A 26,887-nucleotide genomic window follows, 5' to 3' on the forward strand; every position below is an offset into this window, starting at 1 on the left:
TGTGACAGCGCAGGAAGGAAGTCGTCACGGTCCAGTGACCAATCAGTTAGATAAAATCAGTGCGTTAATAATCTTTTTCTTACACTAAGAGCATTTGAAGAAAAACTTACCACCACTTTTCCCAGTGTGTATCATGAAATCTTTGTTTTACGTCAGTTTTACCATTTATCTAGGAAAAAGTTCCAACATCCATTAAAAAATACAGCTCTTTCAATGACCTTTGGATAATTCTGTCATTTTGTTACGAGGACACGGAAGCTCATTTTGTCTTTAGCTCGTTGTTAAGAAAGTGTGATAATTACTCTCCATGAATATTTTTCTTTCTTAAGGACAATAACGCCTTAAAAATTATGCCTCCCTGCGGCCATTACAGAGCAACTATTAAGAGAAGCCCTTGCAGGGTTAGTTGAGTGTAAGACATTGCCTGTAATCCAGCAATGAGGGACTTGGAATAATTACTCATTATTTACTGCTGTCTTTGTATCCGAAGCCATTGGGCCCCGGTCGTAGACACCGTAGCTCTGTATCAGAGGGACCCTCTGCATTAACTCGCAGCTCATTTGATTTATTTTTACAGCGGAGTTCTCTTTCGCCTAATACCCTAATCAGCATTCATACCTTGCTGTGATGATTCGGGACAATGCTTTTTTATTGAGGAAGTGATCTCACCCTTGAGTGCCAGAATCAGCCTTTTTTTTACAGCCCATCTCCTTAGAGCCTCATCCATCACCAGCACGTCTTGGCGACACGGCCACTAGACACATACTAACTCATTTAAGAAGAGGGACATACAGGGATATATCACTCAAGATCACTAACTCACTTACTGACGGCTGATGGTGTGAAAAATCTCCAGCTTGTTGCAAATCCCTCTGTGCGCGCTGTGAGTTTTAACCCCAGATAAATGAGGAGATTATTTGGCTTCTGCTGACAGACAGGGAGGGGTAAAGGACAAATGGCTTCACTTGGATTCTGATTTGTCTTTCTCACAATTCATCCATCTTTATTCCTCAGGTTTAGCGTTGCCTCCTCCTCGCTCGTTTCCTCGTCGCCTCTCCTTCTTATCATGTTACTGGAATTCTGATGTAATATTTGCACTCACTGGACACTTTGTTAGGTACAGCTTCTTGGTATCTGGTTGGACTTTCTCACTTTCAGTTCCTCGAGGCACAGATTCATCAAGTTACTGGAAACCTGTCAGAGATTTTGGTCATTATTGACATGATAGCAACGCACAGCTGCTGCAGATTTGTCAGCAGCTCCATGATGTGAATTTACCTCTATACCACATCCCAAAGTTGCTCAACTGGATTGAGATTGGGTGACTAATCTTTGTGACATGACTTATCCTCCTGGAAGCAATTCAGTTCAACGAAACAGCACCAAACAACAACACTAAACAACAGTTGCATCAAGGTGCTTTATATCGTAAAGTAAAACCCCCATAATAGTACAGAGAAAACCAAGAAAACCCAAACAATCAGATGACCTTCTACGGGTGAATGCTTTGGTGACAGTGAGAAGGAAAAACTCCCTTTTAAAAGGAAGAAACCTCAGGCAGAACCAAGCTCAGGGACGAGCTGGCAGCCATCTGTTGAGACTGGTTGGGGTGAGGGGAGACAGACAGAGACAAAGACATGCAAAACATTCATCTAAAGATGTGCACGCTGTGGTCATAAAGAATTGGACATGATCAAGAACAATACTCAGGTTAGATGTGGCATTTAAATGATTCTCAAAGGGCCCCAAAGTGTTCCAAGAAAATAGTGTTCCAAGAAAATATTCCCCACACCATTACACCACCTGAAATTGTGATAAACAGTAGGATAGATCCATGGTGTCCTGTTGTTAACGCCAAATTCTCATTCAACGATCCAAATGTCACAAAAGAAACTTAGATTCATCAGATCAGGCAAACATTTTCTGCTATTCTGTGAGCCAGTGTGACTTGGAGCACCTGTTGTAGGCTTCTGCCACTGTAGCCTATTTACTTCATGAATTGAGAGATGCTCTTCTGCCTACTTTGGTTGTAACAGCTGGTTATTTTAGTCGATCGTGGCTCAAGAGTTGGGAGTTCGCCTTGTAATCGGAAGGTTGCCGGTTTGAGCCCTGGCTTGGACAGTCTTGGTCGTTGTGTCCTTGGGCAAGACACTTCACCCGTTGCCTACTGGTGGTGGTCAGAGGGCCCGGTGGCGCCAGTGTTCGGCAGCCTCGCCTCTGTCAGTGCGCCCCAGGGTGGCTGTGGCTACAATGTAGCTTGCCATCACCAGTGTGTGAATGGGTGGATGACTGGTTGTGTAAAGCATTTTGGGGTCCTTAGGGACTAGAAAAGCGCTAAACAAATACAGGCCATTTTTTAGTTAATGCTGCACTCCTATCAACTCAAAGGAGTCTGGATATTCTCCTCTCACCTCAATAAGACATTTTCTCAACCCAAATTCACTTAAATCACCTTTCTTCCACTTCCGGGTGCTGGTTTGAACTTCAGCAGATTGCCTTGCCCAAGTCTGCATGCCTAAATCCATTGACTTGACTAGATATTTGTGTTAACAGGCTGTAGAACATCTGTGTCTAAATAAGTGGCCAGTGAGTGTATATGAATTGTGCAGCTGTGGATTTGGCCATCACACACCTAATAGACATACTTTGCAAGGTGAATATAATAGACTACACTGTAAATCTAGCCTATTTTTCCTGCTGTATTAAATGCTAAATAATGGAAAGTGAAACAGTGTTACAAAAAAATAATAATAATGAGTTTGTTTTGTAAGGATCACAGTATGATGAAGTGAGTCAAATGCCTCTACTTCTATGAGTCTCAACAGGCAGCTGATGACCAGCACTCTCTGGGGCCACTGTTAGACTTCATTACATTATGGCTGTTAATTATAAATCTCCTTCCAACTGGGCTCAGATGGCCTAAATGTGCCATAATGGGCCCAGCTTGAAAATGACAGTCCATTGTCAGACTGCACGGAATAGACTGCACCCACTTACCAGCTCTTAATGAATTTGTTTCAAACCCCTCTTCGCTTTATCGAGGAAGAAGGGGACACACGGATAATATGAGCTTTTGCATTAAGGGGATCATCTTTATTGCCCAAAAAAATCCACCTGAGAATGAAATAGCACAGCACAGCTCATCCAGACAAAGCTTAATTGCATCTTTAGACATTATCTGTTGGCATAAGACGTGATGTATATACAGCAAGTCATATACGACATACATTTAAACCGCCATTCTGCTGCTACATCTGTTTTTCTCATCACAAAAAAAGCACATTATAGTGTCACAGTACCTTGAGTTAAATAAAGAGCAAGACTTGGACATTTTAATTCCGTGTACTGAGGTTCCTTCCCGAGTTTAATCCCTTCATTTAACAGGTGCGGAAAACAAAGACAGAAAAACGACTCTTCACACAAAACACGCTAACAGATTAACAGAGCGCCATCACCAATTTCCTCAGACTTTATGGCTAAAAGGAAAAGTAGTGCACAAATTTGATCCTACACAGACTTCTATCATAGAAAAGACATCGAGCGCCTCCCTAATCCAGATTATACAGTATGGCAGCCATTATTTATTTTTATTTTTGTATTTTTTACATAGTTAAAGTTATATCTATGGGTCTACACAGCTCTACGACATTATGATCTTCAAGTACAGACTCCACGTTTAATCACGCTGTCTTTCATTTTTAATGATATGATGTTGGTATCAGTGCTGTAGCAGAGAAGCTGGTAAAAAATTATCTTACAATGATATCATTTAAAAATCTTAAAAACAAAAATCATTATCCACTGCAATTGCTCATTAATGCCACATTTATTAAAAGAAAAATAACAAAAGAGCAGAGCCACTTTCTAAATAAATATCACTTCAGTTGCATCATGATATACTCTTTCCCTGAAATTTTCTCTAAACTCCAGATATCAGTTGTTGTTGTATTAGGTGCTGATCATTTAATTGCTTCACTTTAGTCACTGATGTATGAAAGTAGTAGATATGTATATATATATATATATATTATAAGATATTTTTGCAATAAACCACAGAGCAGGGATGAAGGTTTATGTGAATGCCTTACAGGCCACATCATATTACTGTGGATATTTGCTGGTATTATTCAATAATATGAGTCTCTACTCTTTGGCAAGACTTACTCTAGTACCTCCTAGGACATGTATACCTTTTCTATACAAAAAGGACAAACAAAACCCAAGTCATAGTAGGTTTTCTAAATGCACTAGAATGCATATTTTACAGGCTTCGAGATGAATAAAGTAATCCACAAGGATTTTCAAGTATCATGTGGTCATTTGAGAAAAGAAGCTCTAAGTTTGGCATGTAACCGTAGATATCTCTAGAAGGCGACTCTTCTGCTTTTAACGCCACCTGTCCATTTGTCTTCATCCTTTGAAGCGGGTCAGCACTCTTAGTTCGGTGTCACAAACGGCAAAGACGACAACGGCCTTGTCACTAAGACACAGCTTGCCAGTTTTACAGCTTTCTTTTCCGCTTTAATTTAATATTTCATTGGTGGAAGGAAGGGTGTGGCTTCAAAAAAAAAAACGTTCCTGGAAGGAAGGGTGTGGCTTCAAAAAAAACGTTCCTGCCACTTGCAAATTTGAGACTTTACTGTCAAATGCGAACTGATGTGGACAAAAAAACATGGCGTGAAACCCCACGATTACCCGTTATCCTTCACTTCCTCACATGCTAACCCCTGCAGGACGAAGCGAATGGCTGTCTGCGTTCAGGTCAGGCTTTAGCCTCTAGAAGTTCGAGGAAGAGTTTGTGCATAGGCACACGACCGTCCTGCTTGATGCTGCAGAAGTGCTGGATGGCACGAGCAGCTGTCTGACGGAGAAGTGGAAGGGTCATGATCATTTTGCCCGCTCGCCGAGGATCCTCCGGGTGGTGGATGGTCTCGTAGTCCTGCAGGGCTCCGTGAAGGACATCCTGGAGCCTCTGCACTGCCTCTGAGTCCTCAATATGCATCGAGTCTATTAGGAGAGATGAAAGTAAGATCTTAAGCTATGTCAAGAAATTAAAAGGTTTTACTGTAAAAAGAAATGTACAAATTCAGAGGCCAATCTTCATAATAAGAAGCTTCATACCTGAGTTAGCAAGTGCAATAGCTTTGAGTACCACAAACTCCTCCTTCTCGAGCCCCATGGCTTTGTATTTCTTCACCAGCTGCAAGATAGCATTGTTGAGGTCAAGCAGGCCAGCTAGCTTTGACTGCTCCTCATCCATGATGTAATCCTCAGCATACACAAGCTTGTCCTCCAAGGCCAGCGAGCGAAACACCACTCGAAGAATCAAAATCTCCATCCAGCCGCTCTGCAGCAGACTCATCTGGTCCGCCAGAGAGAGCGAGGGGAAGCCTGAAAGGAGAGAGAATAAAGAAAGATTTCCCACATGTCAGCTCACATGTCATGGTTAGTCTTACAAGGCCTGTACAAGACAAGGAACTTTCCTAAGTCTGTGAAAATAACTTCTTTGGATGGAAATAGAGACTTGTGACAGAAAAAACTCAAAAATGAACCTCCTTCATAAACTGAGTGTTGAGCTTGAATGAGGAGGGTATTTAACAGACAGAGAGGGTCTAATGGAAGATGCTATTAGGCTGTGCAATGAGAAGTTCAGTCCTGTCTCTCTACCCTCAACCCCAACTGGTCATAGCAGATGGCTGCCCCTCCCCAAGCCTGGTTCTGCTGGAAGTTTCTTCCTAGAAAAGGGATTTTTCCCTCCTAATGTAAGTGCTTCACCATAGGGCGTCATTTGATTGTTGAGGTTTTCTCTTTATTATTCTTGGGTCTTTACCTCACACTATAAAGCGACTCGAAGTGACTGTTGTTGTGATTTGGCGCTATATAAATAAAACTGAAAATTGAATTGAAGTACAGGATCCAGAATTTTGAAAGTTTAGCCTGATCCATCCTTCCTTTGACCTAGTCCTCAAGTTTTTTGGAAGGGTGGTTACTGGAGTAGTTCACAATTTCTTTTTGTTGCTGACTCAACCTTAAACCACTATTTAAATTTTGACTTTCCGCATTGTGCAACATGCGACAGATCTCTTAACTCAACCAGATCTTAAATCCCAGCACTAAATACAGAAATTGCAGATCATTGTCTATCCTGAATGCACAGATCTCGGCCATAACACAATTTCTCACTTTAATGAAACCAGTTTTATGAAAACGTGACTTGAATCTGACAACACTGACTTGCATCGCTTTGGCTTAGAGGGTAAAGCGGGTCACTGGTTGAAAGTCCAGCTCCACCAGTCCTTGTGTTGAAGAGTGCTTGGGAATAATACTAAACACCAAATTGCTGATGCATCAACAGTGTGAGTGTGTGTCCATATGATAAATTAAGCCTGTATAGATTAAATCGCTGTATGAATGTGTGCATGAAGGTGTAAATGTGGCTTGTATTGTAGAGCTCAAAACACTACATCTATTTAACATAAAGTTCACTGTGTGGTTCTTACTGTCAAAGACAATTCTTTCCTGTGTCCTGTCCTGAGCCTTGACGCACAAAAGGACTTTAATAGGCTACAGTGGGATTAGGCTACTTATGGGAGTTCTTGCAGTGTTTTCAAGTGCGTTCCTATTTCATTAAACTAATTCAATTAATACATAATAAACCACCTGCAATGATAAACACCAAATGCTCTTTCTCACGTCTTTAGAGCTCCATGCCTATTATACATAACTGTACGGCGATGACACATTGTTATATTGTTATTAGACAAAGCTAACGTTTAGCGTTGTCTCTTAGCTATAAAGTCCTTTGCTTGTATACATTCTGGTCTTACTTTCTGTGAAGCTCAGCTTAGCATAAACCTGGTTATCCATGCTTATTAATATAAGCAATGATAGAGAATTTGCATAAAACAAAATGATTTTACACAAGGGAAGGCCACACGGCAAAGGGCATTACAAAGGACACAGGGAGCGAATAGGTGGTGAATCTAATTACTCTCTGTAGGACGTGCCTGCTTTGATTGACAATTACACCCCACAGGAGTATGATTAAACCCACCCACAGCCCCCGCATAAACCTACATTTACACACATACTTGCACACGTTTACTGTAATTAAATGAATGATTTTACAGAGCGAGGGAGCGGAGTGGGAGGTGTTTGTATTTTTGACACCACTGGTGATTGTTATCAGGATCCACTTCTCTTTACAATCAGTACAGGGACGTCAGTGGCACCCATTTCCCCCCACTATCACTCCCTGATTGATTGGAAAAGCTGTCTGTGCACAATTTTATTGGCCAATAGGGATCAGTATTCCGGCGCAGGATCATCGATCAGAGAGAAAGACCAGCACGAGTACGTGTTTGAGCCTGCATGATGAAATCGCAAGCAATATATTGATAGATTTTGAGGTAAAGTTAAACCATCAATAAAAAGAAAAGATCATGCATTAAATGGACCAGGCAAACATTTACCGAGGGCAACAAGGAGGAGAAAAGTCTTGCACGTGTTTGGATCATATCAACAACGGCGCATGGACAGTCACATTACAGTCACCCTTTAAGCATATTCATTTGACAGCCAACTTGCATCACGGACTCAAAAAGGCCAAAAACAAAGAGGGCAGTTGGTCTTTAGCCAGCTCATCTGCCAGTCCGGCCCTCAGACTTCAGACCACATCACTGTCAATCTGCCTGATAAGAGCAGACAAGGAGGAGGGGGAACAGCCAGGACAGTAGCCACATCACACTCACCTCCCCCTGGGCAAAGAACTCAGATGGCCCGGGCCACTTTGCCCAGGACCCCGATTCTCTCAACAGTGGGGGCCGTGTGTCCTGCCACTCACCCAGAGCTGATGTGACATGGCCATTACGCTGCTAGGAAAGGCCAGTCTTTTTTTAAATACTCGTATTCTGAGTGCATGTGTCTCTTCAATCTACATTTTCTCTTTGTTTCCTGTCAGCTGAGCTTTCTTTATATCTTTTACACCCTCAACCTGTTCCATAAAAGATCCTATTGTCATGTCTGTTCTTCCCTTTTTTGTGTCTTTTATTTTGAGATGCTTGTCATATCCTCTTTGGCCAACCTCATCTGTAATCTGCTTTTTTCTTTATCACCGCTGTGATTTTGATGCCTCTGACACGGTCTAGAAGGCTGAGCACTAAAGGGGCAATGTTTTTAGATAACAGAGTGGTGTCCAGGTTGGGACTTGAGCAGGAACTTTTATTCACACTTAAAAATATCAGATTATTTGAACAGGTCTCACCTGTTTCCACTCTTTATCACTGAGCTTGGCCAACTGGCTCCAGCTTTAAGTGGAAGTAGCATGGATCAATTTATCTAACGATATGTTATAGCGAGTGAAACGTGTGCTGAATACATAGCAGCAGGTTGGGCCTCAAGAGTCTGAATTCAGTGAAATGCCATTTAAAAAATATAATATAACAATAATAATGGAGCCCATGTATTATGTGATTTAAGATAAAATATATATATATACATATTAAAGGTTATATGACACTGAAGTAGTTAAAATATTTTCACAGCTTTTTTGTGACATTTCAGAAGTTTGATTAAGATGTGCTTGACATTTTGATTGAATTTTAAAAATCAAAGCCCCCCACCCCCACCCCAAGGTACATGTGCACCGCTGCTCCGCTCTCCCAGTAAACCTTCCACTGGCAAAAGGGCCACAAATACACCCATCACTCGGACTCCCATCTGTCTTGACAGTAAAGAGCCAAACAACGGGAGAAACGCAGACAGCAGGGGCCCCGGGAGGTGAGAAGTGGGTGGGGGGAGTGGGTATTATAAGAGAACAATGGAAACGCTGATGACGGACACCAAACACCAACACACACTCAAATGATTGCTTCATGTTCGCTTCGTAGGGGCGAGCATGGAGGCGAATGTAGGTGAGAGAGGGGTTTTTGTTTGTATTGTAAGCATTTTAGAGATGAGGCATCAACAAAAAAAATCCCAGGTGTTTCCCCTGTCGTGTTTTGGGTGTGGACATATATATATATGTATATATGTGTATATGTGTATATATACATATATGTAAGAGCAGAATCAAGACCGATGATAAAACTCTGTCTGATGAGCTGGTGTGAATAATGATTCAGTTAACCTGCAGTTTTCAAGAACTTTTTTTCTGTGACTGCGTTTTTCCACTGAATGTTAATTTCCCACCTTCACAAAGTCACTATGCTGTATTTGCACATGTCAGGAACCACGACTCAAACTTAAAATAAAGGAAAACAAAATATGTTTTCACTGCAAAGCATGGATTTTTTGGTAAATGTCCAACTAGCAGGCCTTATCCTTTTTGTTAAATGATTGTTAGCCAGTCAATATGAAATTGAACAGACTTTTCTTTGAGTCACTACCACTTTCTCTGTTTGATCGCAAATGGAACATCTTTTTTTTTTGTACTGATGATTGAATTTTGAAGACATTAGCTTTAATGGTCTTTTTTTAAATACTATTTTCTGACAAATGAGTTGAATGACTAAATTAAATACAATCAGTAATGAAAATAAAGCCTAAAATGCCATCCCTGTTTTCCACAGTTATTACATTTTCACTTCAGCACCAATCTAAAGCAGTCTCTGTACACTCTGATAACGAAAGTATCCCACTCTTGAAGGCGCTGCAGGATTATGAGAACTCATTTCACCAGTTTGGAGCATCTTGTATCGAAAGGTGGTCCGAAACAACCACTCAAAGTGTGTAAACTGCTTCTGAATTGTGGTCCTTTTATCATTCCTGGGTCTAAACCTGCAATATCAAAAGCAGATCCAGTCTGCATACCTCTGTGGCACATGATTACAACCATCAACAAAGCTGTATTAATCCCACTAAGCTTTTAGAATGCACTTCCCCTCTGCTTTCTACACGTGCATTCAAAGAAGGAAAAAAAAAATCTCCGGACATCCTTCCACTGTTCCTGTGTCAGAGGAGAAGCTAAGTGTGCTCCAAGTGCCAGGAGGATTTCCATAATTCAGACTGCACAGGGAGACGCCTGCGGCCCAGGAAATGAATTAAAACTTCCAGGTGGCCGCGGCTCATCTGGCTGATATATTAGGAGCACACTTTGGTCAGCAAGGGCACGGCGCATACACACACATACACGCACACACAGGAGCTTGACGGACAGATAACACGCAGCCAAGCCAACATTACCTCCCTCCTCTGGGCTTCCCGTGAGTGTCTTGGCTGCTACAAGTCAGAACAATCCTTCCACTGATCTGATTAGAGACTTAATGGAGCTAATGTGTGCGGTGTGCTTGTGCGAGGAGAGTGAGTGAGGCAGGGGAGACCAGCCGGAATCATACCTGGGATGTGCTTGGCCCAGCCGATGTTGACCACCAATTCTCTGTCAGCCAGGTCGCACAAAGTGGTCAGAGCCTTGATGTCGCTCTCGGGTACCGTGGGATCCGGCATGGCGAAGATGCCCTCTGGCTCAGCGACCAGCAGCAGAGATACCACCTTGTTCTCCACCACACCACCTACAGAGACTAAAATGAGTTAGAGTTTATTAATATCATAACTTTTGATCAATTGATCTCATTGATATTAGGATTTCCTTTGAAGCGAAGACACAAAAGACACACACACTCATGCAAAAGTTAAAAAAAAAGTGCAAAAATCAAGCATTGCATTGCTAGTGATGCCTGAACAGTCATTATAGTTTTGTATTTTCCTATTTTTTTTTATCTGTGTTGCTGTTAACTAAAATGTTTTTATATATAATTTTAGATTTTAGCTGAGTTTTAGTTGACTAGAATAACCTAAAAAACTTTGCTTTATCCTTGCTTTTCTGGCTTTACTACTGGAGCACGCTCATGTCAGGAGTGACGTCACTCCCAGCTCCAACATCTGACTTCAGAATGCACTGCTAACCTGATGTTTGAAAATGAGGTAGCTTTAAATAAGCACTTAGAATAAAACATTGAAAATTAATTGTATTATAAAGCAATAAAATTTTGTTTGCTTGTGCTTTGACAGACAAAATGACAGAAAGCATTAGTGGACTGTTTTGGCTCCCAAACCACAACTTAAACCGTGAGAAATGACTCCATTAACACTTATTAGAACATTTTATTTTTACACTTACATGTTTTTTTCTGTGGCAAGGCATTCTGAGGGTGTAGATATGGGCTGTTCTCGGCATCTATTCTCCTCTTGTACTTTTGTCTGCCACCTCGGACCCGGTCCAGACGCACACCTACATAAACACAAACAGAGGACAATGATGTTTAGCATAGCCACAAACCAGTAATCTTGGAAACTTTCCCAAGCCCGGATAAATGAGGAGGATTTTGTCACGAAGGGCATCCGGCATAAAATCTTGGCCAATTCAAACATGTGGATCATAAAGAATGACAGTCATGTTATAAATATAGATGCCTGTTTGTCCTTTTTTTCATGCTAACATCCACTCATTTACACAAAATAAATTACTGCCATTTCATTTTGAGTGACATTAAGTGTGTTTGAAACAAATCCTTGTTTAAAATAATGTTTTGAAGGTATATAAATGGCACAGGTAGCTGCTAAGTGTTATATTTAGTTTCTTAGCATTGTTTCACCTCGACCAGATGCTTTTGGTAGCTTGTAACAGAATTCTGACTGAATATTTGATCACTCTTCTTGATCACTCTTGGATTCACAATTGGTTGGAATCCAGTTGTGTTCAAGTTTTAACTGTCTAGCTCTTACATTTAGGTTATATATTTGGAGGTAGTCTTCCATACACTTGTGGACTGTACCAGTCCCACTGGCAGCAAAACACCCCCAGAGCATTGTGCTGCCACTACCATGCTTGGCAATAGTAAACATACTACTGCCTGTTATTGTCAAATAGCTCAATCTTTGTCTTTTCTGGCCATAAAACTTTTCTCTAGAAGGCATTTGTCAGTGTGGGGAGCTGCGAATTTCAGTGGAGCTCGAAGATGTCAATTTTAGAGGACTGGCTTTTTTTTTTGGTTGGCACCGTCTCCGTCCATGGAGATGTAAATCTTGCTTTCCAGTGGCTTGGGAACACTGGTGTTCCAGCAGTTTTCAATCTAAGGCTGGAGACTTGATGGTTCCTGTGTTATTCCTGAACATCATCTCATCTGAGGATGACTGGTTTTCCCATGGACCTTGTACATACATACAGTTGTTTGAACTAATCATCCTGCAATGCAGTTGTGTGCCCACCTAGTGTACCAAAAATACTAGCATTAGCTGATAGCCTAGCACTAGAACCTCTCACGCCAAAATAAAACAAGACAGACTCTATCAAAATCAGTGCTGAAATTTCAGACTTTAAAATGGTAGCTTAGAAACCAGCGGTTGATGTCATGGTGGCTATGTCCATCTTTTTTATACAGTTTATGCTCAAATAGCAAATGAAAGTTTCTCATGATGACTAAAAAAAATAAAGTTTGGGTGTCAGGAAAATGCTTTTTTGTCAAACCCAATAAACCCACAGGAAGTTGGTCAATTACCAAGCAAAATATACTGACATCTCAAGGAGAATAGGCAGGACAAGTCTAATGCTGGCACCGCAGCATGCATCCTGTAACATGACACTCAACAACTTTAGAGCAGCTGGTGACAACTGCTCATCTTAACAAGCACTGTGGCAATAACCTAGTCACCATGACGATAGGGATTTAAGTGTGTGTGTGTGTGTGTGTGTGTGTGTGTGTGTGTGTGTGTGTGTGTGTGTGTGTGTGTGTGTGTGTGTGTGTTGTGTGTCCAAATGAGGCAGTTCGACGAGGGGAAGCTGATGGGATTTATACTCATGGAATCGCCATGTGTCTCTACAAAGACGAAGCATGCATCCAGTGAGGTGAACGTGACTCAGGAACTCTTCAGTAGTGGTGTTGGATTGCCCAATCTACACAGTGTAAATAGCCGTAGTGCCCCTGAATAGATACATAATGGCATTGGCATCAGTAAGAGACACACCAAGGGTATTTGCTCACTTGACACCTCACAGTAATACCCCACGCCTTTGAGCCTGCAGCCTTCTGTACTTAGTCTTACTTCTGCAGATATTTATGTACCGCTTGCATCAACATTAAGAACATCAAATAAGGTTCTCTTAGTCGGACATGCAAGATGTGTTTTGCGGTTTTATCACTTGCATACCAGTGGTTTGTAAAGCTATTTTACAGGTGTGATTTACTATAACATATAATTCCATAGAATTTATTTATAGAATTTCTACTTTATGAGTTAATGTACCATGAAGAGAGACAAAGGTGAGCTAGAGGAGAGGTTTGTGCATAGCAATCTGCCTGGTAACCTTTACTGTAAGCCAACAGGATATTAACAACTATCAAACTGCATGTGTTTACACTTTTAAAAAAGTGGACATGTCTGACACACAAACACCAAATCAATGTGTACTTATCTCTGCATCATCCACAAATTATATATTACACAGCGCCTATTATTCAGTCAGCCTCATTACAGTCAGAGTATTATGTACAAATTGACAAGTGTCTATTTGTACATAATACTCTCAGCAAATATATCAGTAAGGCATTTGTGCGTCGGAGTTTTGCTGTGTGATCTGCTCACTGGTTTGGCACCAGAGTTCAACAATATTTGCATTAAAATCAAAAACCAGTGTAGGGTTCCCAGATGTTTATCTATCTATCTATCTATGTATACGCATTTTAGGGGTGCAACAATACATGTATCGGTATTGAACCGTTTGATACAGTGCTTTCGGTTCGGTACGCATATGTATCGAACAACACAAAATTTTTAATTTATTTTATCAACTTTTCTTCTGACGATGCTGTCTGTGTTGCGAGCTCAGTGGATCTGCGTTTGACTACTCCGCCTAAGCTGCACTGTCGAGCGCAGATCCACTGAGCGCAGCGCAAGCTAGTGAGACAGAAGTTAAGCTTGTTGCAACATGGCAACTGCCTCAACGCAACCCAAAATTGAACCTACCCCACCCTCATTCAGATCTGGTGTTTGGAAATATTTTGGTTTTCATGTGAAGTATGACCCCGATGGACAAAAGTAAAACAGTATGTCGAATGTGCCACGCAATGCTCAATTACATTGGTGGGAAGTAGTGCGTTAGCGCAGTTTGCTCGTTAACGTGTTGACGCCGTCCAGCCCCACGCACGGGGCGATCCGCGGTAACTCGTTAACGGAGATTTGCTGCGTTATGGCGTTAACGTCATTTTAATGAGATTAACGCTGACAACACTAGTGGGAACAGAACGAATATGACTGCACATTTACTCTGACATCATCCTAGTGCAAAGACAAGTGGAAGCAGACAAAAACAACAAGCACACATGCTACAAACTTTACCTGAGTCATTTAGACAGCCGTTAGCACATGATTCTCCTTATGGGGACCTGATATATTTAATAGGCCTCTTTTTTTTAAATTTGTTTACATATTTGGTAATATCCAGCTGTATAATTCAAAAGGGATTTCTTAGTAATTTTTAAGCTAAATGAACAGTTCTTTAGGTGCTACAAAGCAGTTTTCAATATCAACTACTCAAAAGAAGCTGTAATACATAAATGATTTGCATCACTGTAATATAACTTACATGTGCAACAAAAATAGCATCCGACCATTAACCTAAAGTACAGAACCACGGGGTAATCATACTTTTAGACCCCACATAAAATATGAACACAGCCACTGTAACCTGCTTGAACCCTTGAGCTGAGCCATCAACATCTTACTGTTCAAGATGCAAGATTCAAAGTGTTTATTGTCATGTGTCACAAGAGACAAAGGCATTTCTCTGTGCAATGAAATTCTTTCTTTGCTGTCCACCCACAGATTCCGATTAATATATACAATAGAAATAGAACATAAAAATACAAATAGTACCAATAAATAAATGAAGACAGAAAGGGAGACAAAATATGGAGATTTGAAACAGGAATGTGTGAAGACAAATGTGACATGCAAGGGAATAATTGGCAGCTGCTTCCTAAAACAGGGATGGGCAATTCATTTCTCAATGGGCCACATGAGAAACTGGGACTGCTGTGGAAGGCCACACACTAATATTGGTGAAACTGTGACTGTCGTGGAGGGCCACACACTAATATTGGTGAAACTGGGACTGTTGTGGAGAGCCATATGCCAGTATTGGTGAAACTGGGACTGTTGTGGAGGGCCACACACTAATATTGGTGAAACCGGGACTGTTGTGGAGAGCCATATGCCAGTATTGGTGAAACTGGGACTGTTGTGGCACAACAATATTGTTGTGCAGCCCTCCAAAACAGCCCCAATTTCTCATGTGGCACCTTGGACAAAAAAATTGTTAATGCTTGTCCTAAACTGTATGCCTTATTATCTATTGTACTCCAAATGGGAATGTATTTTACAAAATTTTGCAAATTCTTACAAAATTGAAATCATGTTGTATTAGGTAAGCCCTGAAACCTATGATCGGGGCATGAACCTAATGAGTTTAGGTCATAAATCAAGTGAAAAGTAAAGTTATATTCCTATACGCTTCTATATATTCTGACTTCCCTTTATAACCAGGGGTCGTGTTCGTCTTCGTTTTCATCTTTTATATACAGTCTATGGTCATACTTTTAATATACTGTGCTTCACAAGAGCAAGAAAGAAAACTTAATATCAATATGGATGCAGAACAACAATGACATACAAATAAATTTAGATCACGTGTTCGCTAAGTTTAAAGATTTGTGAAGACTGAGAAGTTAAAGCTGAAGAAGATGAGCAAGGTATTAAAGGAGAGATTGGCTGTGGAAAGTTAATGCCCCCTGACCTGCTGGTGATGTCATAAGGGGCAAGTATGGATTAGCTGGATGAGGATGTGGGTGCCTCCTATGTGTTGTTATTAGATTTAACACCGTTGGCGAACGTGATTAAGTCAAACACTTTTTTGTGGTTTGATTAGTAGAAAAAATGAGCTTTCATGCAGGTATATTTGTTTCCACTCACATGTGAGAGTTACAACACACATCAGAACTGAGTGTAAGTTTTCACAGTGGAATGTGCTGACAACCAGAGGGCCAAGAATAGCTTTCGTGGATAACAAAACAGATATTCACGCACACCTCCTTCCTGTTCCTCTGAACAGCCCATCTCAGTTTGATAAACAGGGAGTAGTCATATTTATTTTTTTCCTCTTACATCAGACCATCTTCCTTTGAAGGGATATGAACTTCCACATGAGACGCTTTTACAGGTTCCTAAAATGCACCCTGCATACATACAGGTGGTTGAGAAACAGAGAAATCCAGCCGCTGATCCAGACTGATCCTTGTTAGCGTGGTTTAGTGTTTAGTATAAATAATCCCACACTCCTCGGATATTGCGACAAATATACACATGGTGCTACTAACAGCACTGTGGCGTTATCTTTCCTCTGTCCTGATGCTTTTCTCAGAATGCTGATTAATGCTGAATGATTAACACCCCTAAGAAAAGGTAACTCCAGCCGGGAGGAAGTAGAGATTAGACAGTAAGACAAAACAGAAAGGTGGGGGCTAGTCAGGGAATTGTTGCACCATTGGCCATATTTCTTAGAAACATAAACCATTAAACCATAAAAACACAGAATCACATAGTTTCTGCTTTATAACATCTATTTTCAAAATAATTTTCACATTTCCTAAAATACTCATTTTTACTGTTCTGAGTAGCACTAGCAACTGTAGAAATGGGGACTAAACAAAGCTTAATCAAATCCTGCCTGAGGTCTATGTGTCTTTTAGCTGTGTTTTTAATATGGCTCTGACTCTCCCCATTAAACCTCACAGCTCCTCTGTCTCTGGCTTTACTACGGCCTCCCCAGGGAAGAGCGGCATTACGATACACGATGAAGCGCATTACGAGGGCGCTTACAGCCAGAGTTACGAGGGGCAGTTCCCATTTCATGGAGGTCCAGGAGTCCCACAAGGCATCTGGAGGAATTTATGAGGGAGGAGGGAAAGCAAAGAGAAGAGAGGGCTGAGAGGTAGACTGGGATGCTGCTGATGCCCCCACCCCTCCCCCGCCACGCACCCATCCCATTAAAAGCAGCTAATTTAGAAGAAGGGCAGAGACAGTCCTGCTCACAAGAACACAGTGGCATGAGCATAAATATGGCTGCTGACTGACATGTTTAAACACAAACACGTGTAAAGATGCTATTATTCTGTATATCAATAACTTACAAGCACATTTATACACAGCTGCAATGACCAGATGCTGTTGTGTGCTTAGCAACGAAGAGGTGGTATTAAATTATCATTGCACTTTATTGCAACCTGGGTCGCATTTTAGCAATTGTTACCCATTGTTTCTATTGGTTTAGCATTAGACCAAAAAAAGTAGCTGGAGTCATCTGAGAAGTTGACAAACCAAACCAAACCAAAAGAGAGGCTGCCCGAAATTATGATAATCTGTCAGCAGACAGGCCATAATATATGCTCTCTAGGTTTTATATGATGGACATTAAGTCTTGAAATTTGTGAGACAGCGTACGTCACGGGAGAGTAGAAACTTGTCGGGCCACTCCCTTATTCCCAGCAGATGGATCCACATATTTAATTTGGCACAGATTTTTACACAGGATGCCCTTCCTGATCCAACCCTCCAAGGCGTTTGTGTTTCGTCAAGGCCTCAAACTTGGGACATTTCACTTGTCAGTGAACAACACAATGAGCTATCAAATTCCACCGACAGCATCTCTGACTGCTCATATTCACTGAATTTGGGATCTAATCATTTATTTTGCAGACAGAGAAAGTTAGATCCACTTTTATGGAATCTAATGAGAAATTTCTGTGAAGCCCATCAACCTGCAAACTACGTTTAACATTCAGAGGAGGATTGCAAACGCAAAGAGGTAACGGTATATCTGTTGCAGCAGCCATAGTTGTGTTATGAGCCTATGTTTTTAAGACATAACTCTTAAGGAAGAAAAAGGTCTTTAATTTTAAAAAGAAAATGGTAAAATCAATATAGAGATGAAATCAAACCAGAACAGTGCTGACCCGGAAGAAACAGAACTTTTACTAAGGAAAAAACAAACGCCAATAGCAATAAAGCAGCATGGTGAGATTTTGTTAGACCCTGCATGATGCACAGAGGTTGACGTGCCTCTGATGCACAGGATTGGTCCGTTTTCTGGGGATCAGTGAAGATAATGCAATGGGTAACTACATCCCTCTTGTATTCTGCCTGTGACCAAAACATAATAAATGAGAAAATAAAGAGAAAAAGCACAGGTTCAGAAAGGTAGCTGACACTTCCCTCGCGTCTTCCACTTTGACCCACATGCCTTTGAAGATTAGAACGCCATCTTTCTAGCTTTCATATGTGGAGATTAAAATGGATGAAGCTATCACAACTGTGTACCCAGCTGAATTAATCCATAGTTTGAAAACACTGAATAAAGGTTTTTGAATTCAATATGGTTCTTGTGAATTACATGGTGTGTGATGCTGACAACAATGCTTAATAATTCTATTTACTCTCTCTTATGCCTTGGATTTCACCCCCCACCCACTCATGCGTTTCATCAGCTCCCCTCTCTCTTCCTTATCTTCTCGTGGACATACGCAGAAGGCAACGAGTGGCCGGTACTGTAGGAGGTCGCTAATGTTTTCCTTTTTGAGTCACTTCTAAATCTGGATAATATGTCACACCGCAGGCACATAGTGACACTAAAGGAGCACCTGACCACACTCACAGAGTACCAGTGGAACATATTTACCACTGTCATCTCATGTTTTTGAGCATGTATGATGAAATTTTGCAGGGTGGACCTTAGCTATAGAAAAAAGGCAGGAACATGAAAGCTCATTGCTAAACTTATTTGATGTATTGTATTGTAGTAGTATTTAATAAGTATAAATACTCTGTAAGGTGACTGGGATCTGTTAGCACAGATCCTATAATTCTGATGTAAGAAGTGGCAGAATGTTATTGATTACTGCAAAACAGCAGGCTCAGTAGGCTTTAATAGGTAACTTATCCCATTCTAGTTTAATCTGCCCTTAAACTCTCTTCTGTTTTACATTTGATGCAGCTCACAGCGCGCTCTGTTATCTTAATAGCTGCTGCAGCACTGCTCACACACCTACACAAGTTGGCACATGTCCATAGGCTATTTCAGAGGAAGACTCATGAAGCAAAGACTGACACAGATGAGCAGTTATTAGCTTTCTCCTCCCTCTCTAAGACACAGCTCTGCATTGTTCAAACTTGTGTTTACCACACATACAAATTACCTACACACACGCACCTCGTAGCCGGAACAGAGGGCTTGAAGTTTAACTGTCAGAAGTTTTAGGTTTCATTTGAGTTTACACAACTACTGTCAAGGGTTTACTAGGTTATTGTTTAGAGGAATGCACTACAAAAATTGCAGTCAGACTTGTATTAGGCTTCACTCTCTTTCTCAACTGTCTGAAAGAGGAGATTTGAAATTCTGCCACCGACTGATCGATCTCAGAAAAAAAGGCAGCTCGAGTAAGGTTTTGACAAGGATCGGAAAAGGATTTTTTTTTTAGGATATAGCTGACCTTCTCTCAACATGCCCACTGCCAGACATTTCACAAATCGACAAGCCTGGCAAGATTTCCGTCTTCTCTTGGTGATTTCACATTCATTGGATGCTGGACAGCTGTATTCGATGTTACCTGGAGGATAACAAGTGAGAAGGGGGGAGGAGGGAGACTTAGTAGTTGCTTTGCAAACAATGAAGCAGCAATTCAGTAATACTCATTGTCACTGCTATCTCAATGTTATGTCTGAGAAAATGTTGAGATTACACAGCAAACCTCACTGGCATCTGTAAAGGATCTAAACTGAGCTTTTGAGAAACAGAATTTTTTTTCAAAAGGAAATGTTATAATTTAAACCAAGGCTGAGATACTTAGACTTAGACTTAGAGCTTTTTATTGTCATTGTGCAGTTTCTTGCACAGCGAAATTGGGTCGATTGGGTAGATACGCTGACTTTAAGGTTGTAGTTCTTTAGACTGTTCCTTATTTGCACCATGTTGGATCTCAGGTTTTCTGTTATGTATTTGTGGTCTTACCCCATAACTGACTGATTACCCTAACAAGTTAATTTCTCTATAAAGTTGTGGTAAATTATACCAGAGGGTTAATGTATTTGTGGTCTTGACTTGTAACTGACACTGATTACCCTGATAAGTGATCCTGATTACCCTATTAAGTAAATTTCACTATAAGGTTGTGGTAAATGTCCACATTTTTAAAAAAAACCAAAACCATACATGTTCTCCACACTAACTGGCAACCCAAGGTGTATGTTAAGTCTGATGGCTTTCTGCCAGTTGGGGGTGCTTTTAGCTGCCACCCTTGATCAGCGATAGGAAGTATCTGATGAGCCAGATCTGCTTTGTCTGATGCGACAGCCAGTGAAGCTTGCTCTGTGAACTCATCTAGAGTAGCCAACTTCTAGAGGCCTAAACTAAACGCTTCCTGTCAGGCTCCTGAGCTGGGCCAAGAGGGGACAATCCCTTTAAAACACACAAACTGCATGCTGCCGGCTCTCCTTGCTGACTTCCTTCAGGGCTGAAGCGATTGCGCACACATGTCAAGCTTTAAACCTAAACTCAGCGATGTTGACTATACACACGGTGGTCTAAGTATAACTGCATATCAGCTGCTTGCGAGCAGATCTTTATTTAAAGCCTTTCTGCAGTTTTGAAGGCGGAAGCTGTGAGCTAACTGATCAGGGCTTGTTTTTCCCAAAACAAATGATCAGGGAACATCTACACCTTGTTGCTCCTAAAACAGGTTTATATGATGCAGGAAGGCATTATCAGCCATGTTAATCACAATAAATGCGGTTACTGAAACTGAGCGTGTTTGTGAATGTGTGTTTTATATACAGTGCCAGTCTCACCCTGGATGGTCCTCTTAAAGAAGGCCTTGCAAGCTTCACAAGAGGCCACACCATAGTGGTAGCCAGACGCCACGTCACCACACACTAGACATAGGCGCTTGGCGACAGAGCCCAGCATGAATTCGCACTTGACTTGGCCTTCTTCCTCACCAAACCTCCTGGAGAGAGAAAGGATGAGTAAAAATAAGGGTAATACATAGATATAGTAATAATATCATTTCACATACAAAATGGAGTAAAACAGATGAAATAAAGGAGAATATGATACATACACCAACCTATTTGCTCCTCCATTACTGGCCAACCCCGTTGTGTGACTAAAGAGGCCTGGTGAGTCCTGCCCATTATTGTGATTGTGGCCTTTGGTGAGAGGACCGTAGCTGGAGTTTGTGTCCGAGGAAGAGCTTCCAGGACTGGGCTGGGCCGGGCTAACATCACCCTGAGAGCTGGGGCTGGGGCTGGAAGGCTCACGCTTTATAGAAGAGGGACAGGTGGGGTCCAAGCCCCTCACTGACATCCTGTCCAGATGCCTGGAGACAAAAAAGGAAAGAAAAAAGAATTTAATACATATGATGTGTATATGCATCTTATTTTAATATATATCTATGTTGGAGAATTTGAAGTCATCTTTATTTAATGAGTCACTCTGATATTGCTATTAATATTTGCAGCTGACCTTCAGGTCGGTGGGCTTTGATTAGTTTTATATTAGTTTTATTAGTTCTGGCATCATCTACACAGATAGCAATCGTGTAATGAATATACTTGAAATTAATATATGGATTCACATCTCTTCACAAACACAGGTATGTATTTGTTGGCTAAAAGGTTAAAAAAGAGAATGAGAAAGGCCATAGTTTCTGTTGAATACATCAGTTTTTTAATATCAAAAATCCACAACGCTTCAACAACACCACATACCAGTCTCCACATCCGTCCGAGTGTTAGAGAAACCAGCCGTTTGTGATTTCCCCCATATGCAAAGCTGCTGTTCATTACACTGCTTTGTTTTCAGAGAAGCGATTGCTTAAGCAAACCTAGGAAAATAGCTAAACCAGCAATCATCCACACCGTCATGTTCAATCCATATATACTCACATTCCTTCCACTTTTATTTCCTATTGTCTTCAATCTATTTTCTCTTTGTTTCTCTCATTTACCATATTTGACCTGATAAACTGCCTGAAGCCTACACCAGATACAACAACTGAGCAGGTGTTTTTTGTAAGAAATATAAAGTGGAAAGTACAGCTTTTGTTAGAAGTCAATCCTTAACTAAATGAAAGAATGTATTTATATATTTAAATAAAATCTTTCCATTATTAGTTATATAATAAAAGCTGGAAATAAATCTTCTCCTAGGCCTGCATGTTAAAGTGTGTATCATGGCTCTATTATTGGATTAGGATGTGACCACAACAGACTCTCTGTCACCATGCCGAGGAGAAAAAGCATTTGAAACCAGCTGAAGCGTACAGTAGGCTTGCAGGCATGTGATCTGCGCTCACACACACACCTGCGCACACGCTCGCTCGCATTGTGGCGTCAGACTTTTGTGCGTGGATGTAAAAATAAAAAACGTAGTCTTCACCGCATACACTTCAGATTCCTACGATCGGGAACACACTACACCTCCTGGCACGCACATTCTTACGGACACATTGTCAAAGCATGTGTCTTCATAAACACCCTAACACTTACATTGCATGCAGCTCTTTGACGCCAGGCCTAACTTCCAAAACAAAAACCCCAAAAAAGAAAACTGCTGTACACACACCCCACACACTATCCGTACATCTCCCCCACTCTATTCTTGGCTTGTTGAGGTTGAGGTCCAATTCAGCCGGTTTCCTGCCATGTAAATCAGCAGCTTCCAATCACAACTTATTTGGTAGGCAAAAAGACTGGCTGCTTTTAACCACCCACTGAGTAAACCATGGCCACGCGCTACTGACCCCTCTACAAGCCCACAAAAACATACACGGACACGCACAGTAAGGCACTGAGCAAGACAACTAAGGTCTTGATAGGAAAACCAAACAACTGTACCAGTGTTATCACAGCGACTGTTGCCTTCAAAGAGCTTGTAAATCAAAGCTCAACTGCTTTGGTGCAGTAGAATAAATCCAAAGCAGCAGAATCAAAAACGTTGGAGCACCAAAAACTGTGGCTGAGCTTTTAACCAAGTTGCCTTCTCTAAATCAAATTACAACCTTTAGAAATACTGTTGCAGTTTGGCAACTTTTGCCCATTTACATATCAGAGTAGCATCGCCGTTCATTTGCGATCCTGTTACTCTTGTCTTCCAGCAGATAAAAAGTCTTAGATACACTCTCCTCTGAGCCCAAGCTGCTTTGCTCTCCCACAGCCACCTGCAGCTGGAAACGACCCCACACGGTGCTGCAGAGTGGAAGAATTTTCACCGCACTACTTTTTTAAAAAAAAGTGCTATTTTTACAATAAAATACTGTTGCTTATGGTGCCTTAAATGTTTCATTTTATCCCTATGATGCCATTTTGCTCCCGCACTCCCCGCCGCTGCATCTCCACCCTCTCCAATCCAATTCAAAGACTATAATAACAGCACAGTGAATAGATTTCAGTTTCCTTTTAAAATGACTCACTGGTAGTCTCAATGGCTATCCATCACAGGTGTCCATATTGCTGTGTCGAGTCCCTGACAGGTACAGAGTGAGATATACTTTGCGCTCTCCCATTATAATGCATCGGGGGGGGGGGGGGGGGGGTCGTAGGCATTTTGCTTTCATAATGAAATTGCATTAGAGTGGGGTGATCAGATGTGATGTGATATTCACTCTGACAGATTACTAATCTACAACTCCACATAAAAGCCCATCAAAAAACGGTTGGTGCAGCTTGTACAGCTCAGTGCAGCAGGGATAAATCATTGTGTGTGTGTGTTTGGTTGGGGTGGGGTATTCAAAGTTATCATACCAGTATCCAAAACAACTCTAACTGCATCTTGGCAACAGCAACAAGAAGACAAAAAGACGGAGAGACCGACAAGAGGCGGGAGGAAATTACACGGGAGGCAGACAGATAGAGGGAGCGTGAAAAAACCAGAGAGGGACGGAGAGAAAAGGGGCAGTCCTGAGGCTCATTAACCTGGGGGGTGTCAAAAGGAAAGGAAAGGAAGGGGTAAGGGAGGGGGGGGTACTTTCTTTGAAAAGGAGCAAAGTCATAATGCAGACAACAATGACCCGGCTGCGTGGAGGCAGGGAATGAGATTGAGGGGAAAATAGGGAGGGAAGAAAATCTCAAAAACTGATCACAATACGCTAAGAAAATAGAGCAAAATAGATTTATTTAAAAGCCTCGAAGGAAGAGAAGTCTTTGTTTAATACTATAAAACCTCCCCAAAAACTTCAAGGGCCTGTTGACTAAGCTTTTAGCTCCAAACCTTAGGGAGAGCGATTGAGGTCAGCGGGGTCTCAGCAGTGTTTTTATTACTAATGAGCCAGAGATGAGCAGGGATCAGAGGCACCCCGAGCGGCCGTAAGAGCCTTAGTCAGGCTTTGGATGAAGCACAGAGATGCGGCACCCGTGGCTGGAGCTTGGGTCGGCGGGAAACATGGATAGCGTGCCATTCACAGGGATCATCTGCGGCCGCCATCACCTTTTCTAACGTTCCTTATCCGGTTGCTTGTGTCACAAACAATCAGGGAAACAGCGCGCTCACATGTCCGCTAGATTTCTGTCTTCGTTCCCACGCTCTCCCGAGGAATCTTACTCTAAATCCCCAAACATTCGATCACATTGATTACGCCGCTGTGATGATAATGAACCAATTTTTTGTGTTTCTGTTTGTGATTACAGACAAAACAAGCAATCAAAAAAAAAAAAAAACCCCAGCAAACTCGCAATCAAACAGCTGCTTGATTTTTCTTTTCCCATTTGCATTGTTCTTGTGGAGGATTTTCACCAGCCTTGGATGACACAAGCCACCACTAGTTACCTCTAACCTGGCCTTGCCTGCTTACCCTCACTATCAACAAACAAACAATGAACAATGGCAACTGTGATCAATCCAAACAAACCTTCACACTCATAAAAGTTTGATCTGAACGTACCCAAGGCACATAAAACGTTAATGAAAGTGTTCAAAGAGCAAGAGCTGGAAAGGACTGCAGGCCTAAATTAACATGAATGTGAACTCAAATATTTACACAACATCATGTCAAAAGAAGACAAGATGACACAGATAAGGCTGTGTGTGTGTGCTGATGTGTATTCTTCTGAACAGAACAATGGGAACAAGGTAAATGATCAAGACAAGATGAGCAACTTCTTTTTCTTTAAAGGTGGAGTAAACAGTGATGATGCTGCACCACAGAAAACACTTTTTTAACCCCCTCCCCCCGTCACCCTCTGCAATAAAGATTGTCACAGGCCACGTCTGTTTTGCAATAATGATTTGAGTATATCGCAAATACAGAGAAACAGTGAGTCAGTCGATGTGATGAAGCAGCTGTCAAGTATGGCGTGAACACAATCTTGGCTTCATCTGCACTTTGTACTGTTTGAGAGGACACCCTTCAGGTTCTGTGGAGTCATTCTGCTATAAGACAGTACTTACTCTGTGTTAGAGTGGTAGGTGAAACACTCCGGGAGGTAGAGGTCGACTAAATCCATGTGAACTCTGTCACCATGCTCTGAAGAGGAGGAAATGTTCTGTCCAGGGACGTCTGCTTCTGCCCGCCTCCTCCTCCTTCCCTGGATCTGTCCTGTCCTTCTGCTCGACAGCTTTTATGCGCTATTATCTATCACTGCACCGTTTCTCACTTTCTATATATTCGGCCTCAAAAGTTTGTCTCCATCTACTGCCTTTCCCTCTATTGTATCACACTATCAGCTCCACTCATTCTCCCTGCGTCTATATTCCTGTCACTCACTCTTCTCACCAACAGCCTCTGGCTGCCTTTGAAGTCCTGACTGTTGTGACTGGAAGCTGTGTGTGACAAGGGTCTCCAAGTAAAAGCCGGCCCTCAAGAACACCCAGCCACACAATTTGAATGGCCATCCCCCAGAAGGTTGAGCTTGCAACTGATTGGCTGCCCTCTAAGCCAATGAGAGACATGGCTACTGGGGCAGGTGGATAAATGGAGAGGATGACTTTAACATGTTTTAGTTATGAGAAAAATCCAAATATGTAACAGGTATTATTTACTGTTGTATTGCTACTTTAGATTAAAAAGACACTAAATATATCACAAATCTCTTAATATGCATATTAGTGTACATCTTATGGGATAATCTTTATATGGTTCTCTCAAAGCATCTTAACAACAACAACTACAGACAACTACAGGACATTTAAATTGCAATTCAATAGTGTGTGTCCAGTTTCTGCAGCTTATCAGATATATTTAGTCTAATTTGGTTTGAAGTTAGAATCAAACATATTGAATATTTCTAGGTTCAGGAGATAAGAAGTAAACCAACACTGAAAATGATTTTTAGATGCTGCATTACTCATATCCATTTTTTAAAAAAAAACAACTATAACACAGTAGGCGTTACCAGCCATGTAAAATAATTTCTAAATGCTGAGCTGAAAAATGTCTTCATTCCCCTCCATCAATCAAAACAGGCGGCGCAATAAACACATATATGAATGTCTACTCACACAAAGACATTTGCACGATTTCTACCTTGGCCTTAACTGACTTACTGCTGTTCTAATGAGCTATACCTGGAAGCCTAACGTGATGGCTTTCGCTCGCTAAGCACATGTGCATACAAGATAAGGAAACACAGTAGTTGTCCAGCACAGCAAAAGGCAAAGTTAAAGGATTATATGGTTAAAAGAAACAACACAGCACAGTAAATACAAGAAGAGATTTAACAAAAAAAACAAAGTATCTTGACGTTAATGTCAGTGCTCTGATCATGTAAAGTTGTGGTCAGAAATTTACATATACTCATCATCGGCATGAATCTCGTGGTAATTTACTGTTCTTTGTCCCAGTTGGAACAG

At 41.4% G+C, this 26,887-nt stretch overlaps 1 protein-coding gene across 4 annotated transcripts; it reads right to left on the minus strand.

The window, feature by feature from the left end:
* Positions 1 to 3,143: 3,143 nt before the first annotated feature.
* Positions 3,144 to 26,022, minus strand: LOC120724980 (estrogen-related receptor gamma-like). 4 transcript variants are annotated; one of them, XM_040017547.1, is made up of 8 exons: positions 25,487 to 26,022; positions 21,162 to 21,419; positions 20,890 to 21,047; positions 19,536 to 19,652; positions 11,117 to 11,227; positions 10,335 to 10,508; positions 5,122 to 5,391; positions 3,144 to 5,007 (listed from the first exon to the last, which is right to left on the minus strand). In XM_040017547.1, exons 1-8 carry the CDS (start codon positions 25,540 to 25,542, stop codon positions 4,763 to 4,765), a joined length of 1,389 nt encoding a protein of 462 aa, XP_039873481.1. In that variant the 5' UTR covers positions 25,543 to 26,022; the 3' UTR covers positions 3,144 to 4,762. The 4 variants fall into 4 exon arrangements, with proteins under 4 accessions (XP_039873481.1, XP_039873480.1, XP_039873479.1 ...); XM_040017546.1 differs by having other exon boundaries at positions 10,335 to 10,517; positions 21,168 to 21,419; positions 25,487 to 26,020; XM_040017545.1 differs by having other exon boundaries at positions 10,335 to 10,517; positions 25,487 to 26,018.
* Between the last annotated feature and the right edge of the window lie 865 nt (positions 26,023 to 26,887).

The sequence above is a fragment of the Simochromis diagramma genome, unplaced genomic scaffold (genome assembly GCF_900408965.1).
Source record: "Simochromis diagramma unplaced genomic scaffold, fSimDia1.1 OVJJ01000802.1, whole genome shotgun sequence".
Lineage (NCBI taxonomy): Eukaryota > Metazoa > Chordata > Actinopteri > Cichliformes > Cichlidae > Simochromis > Simochromis diagramma.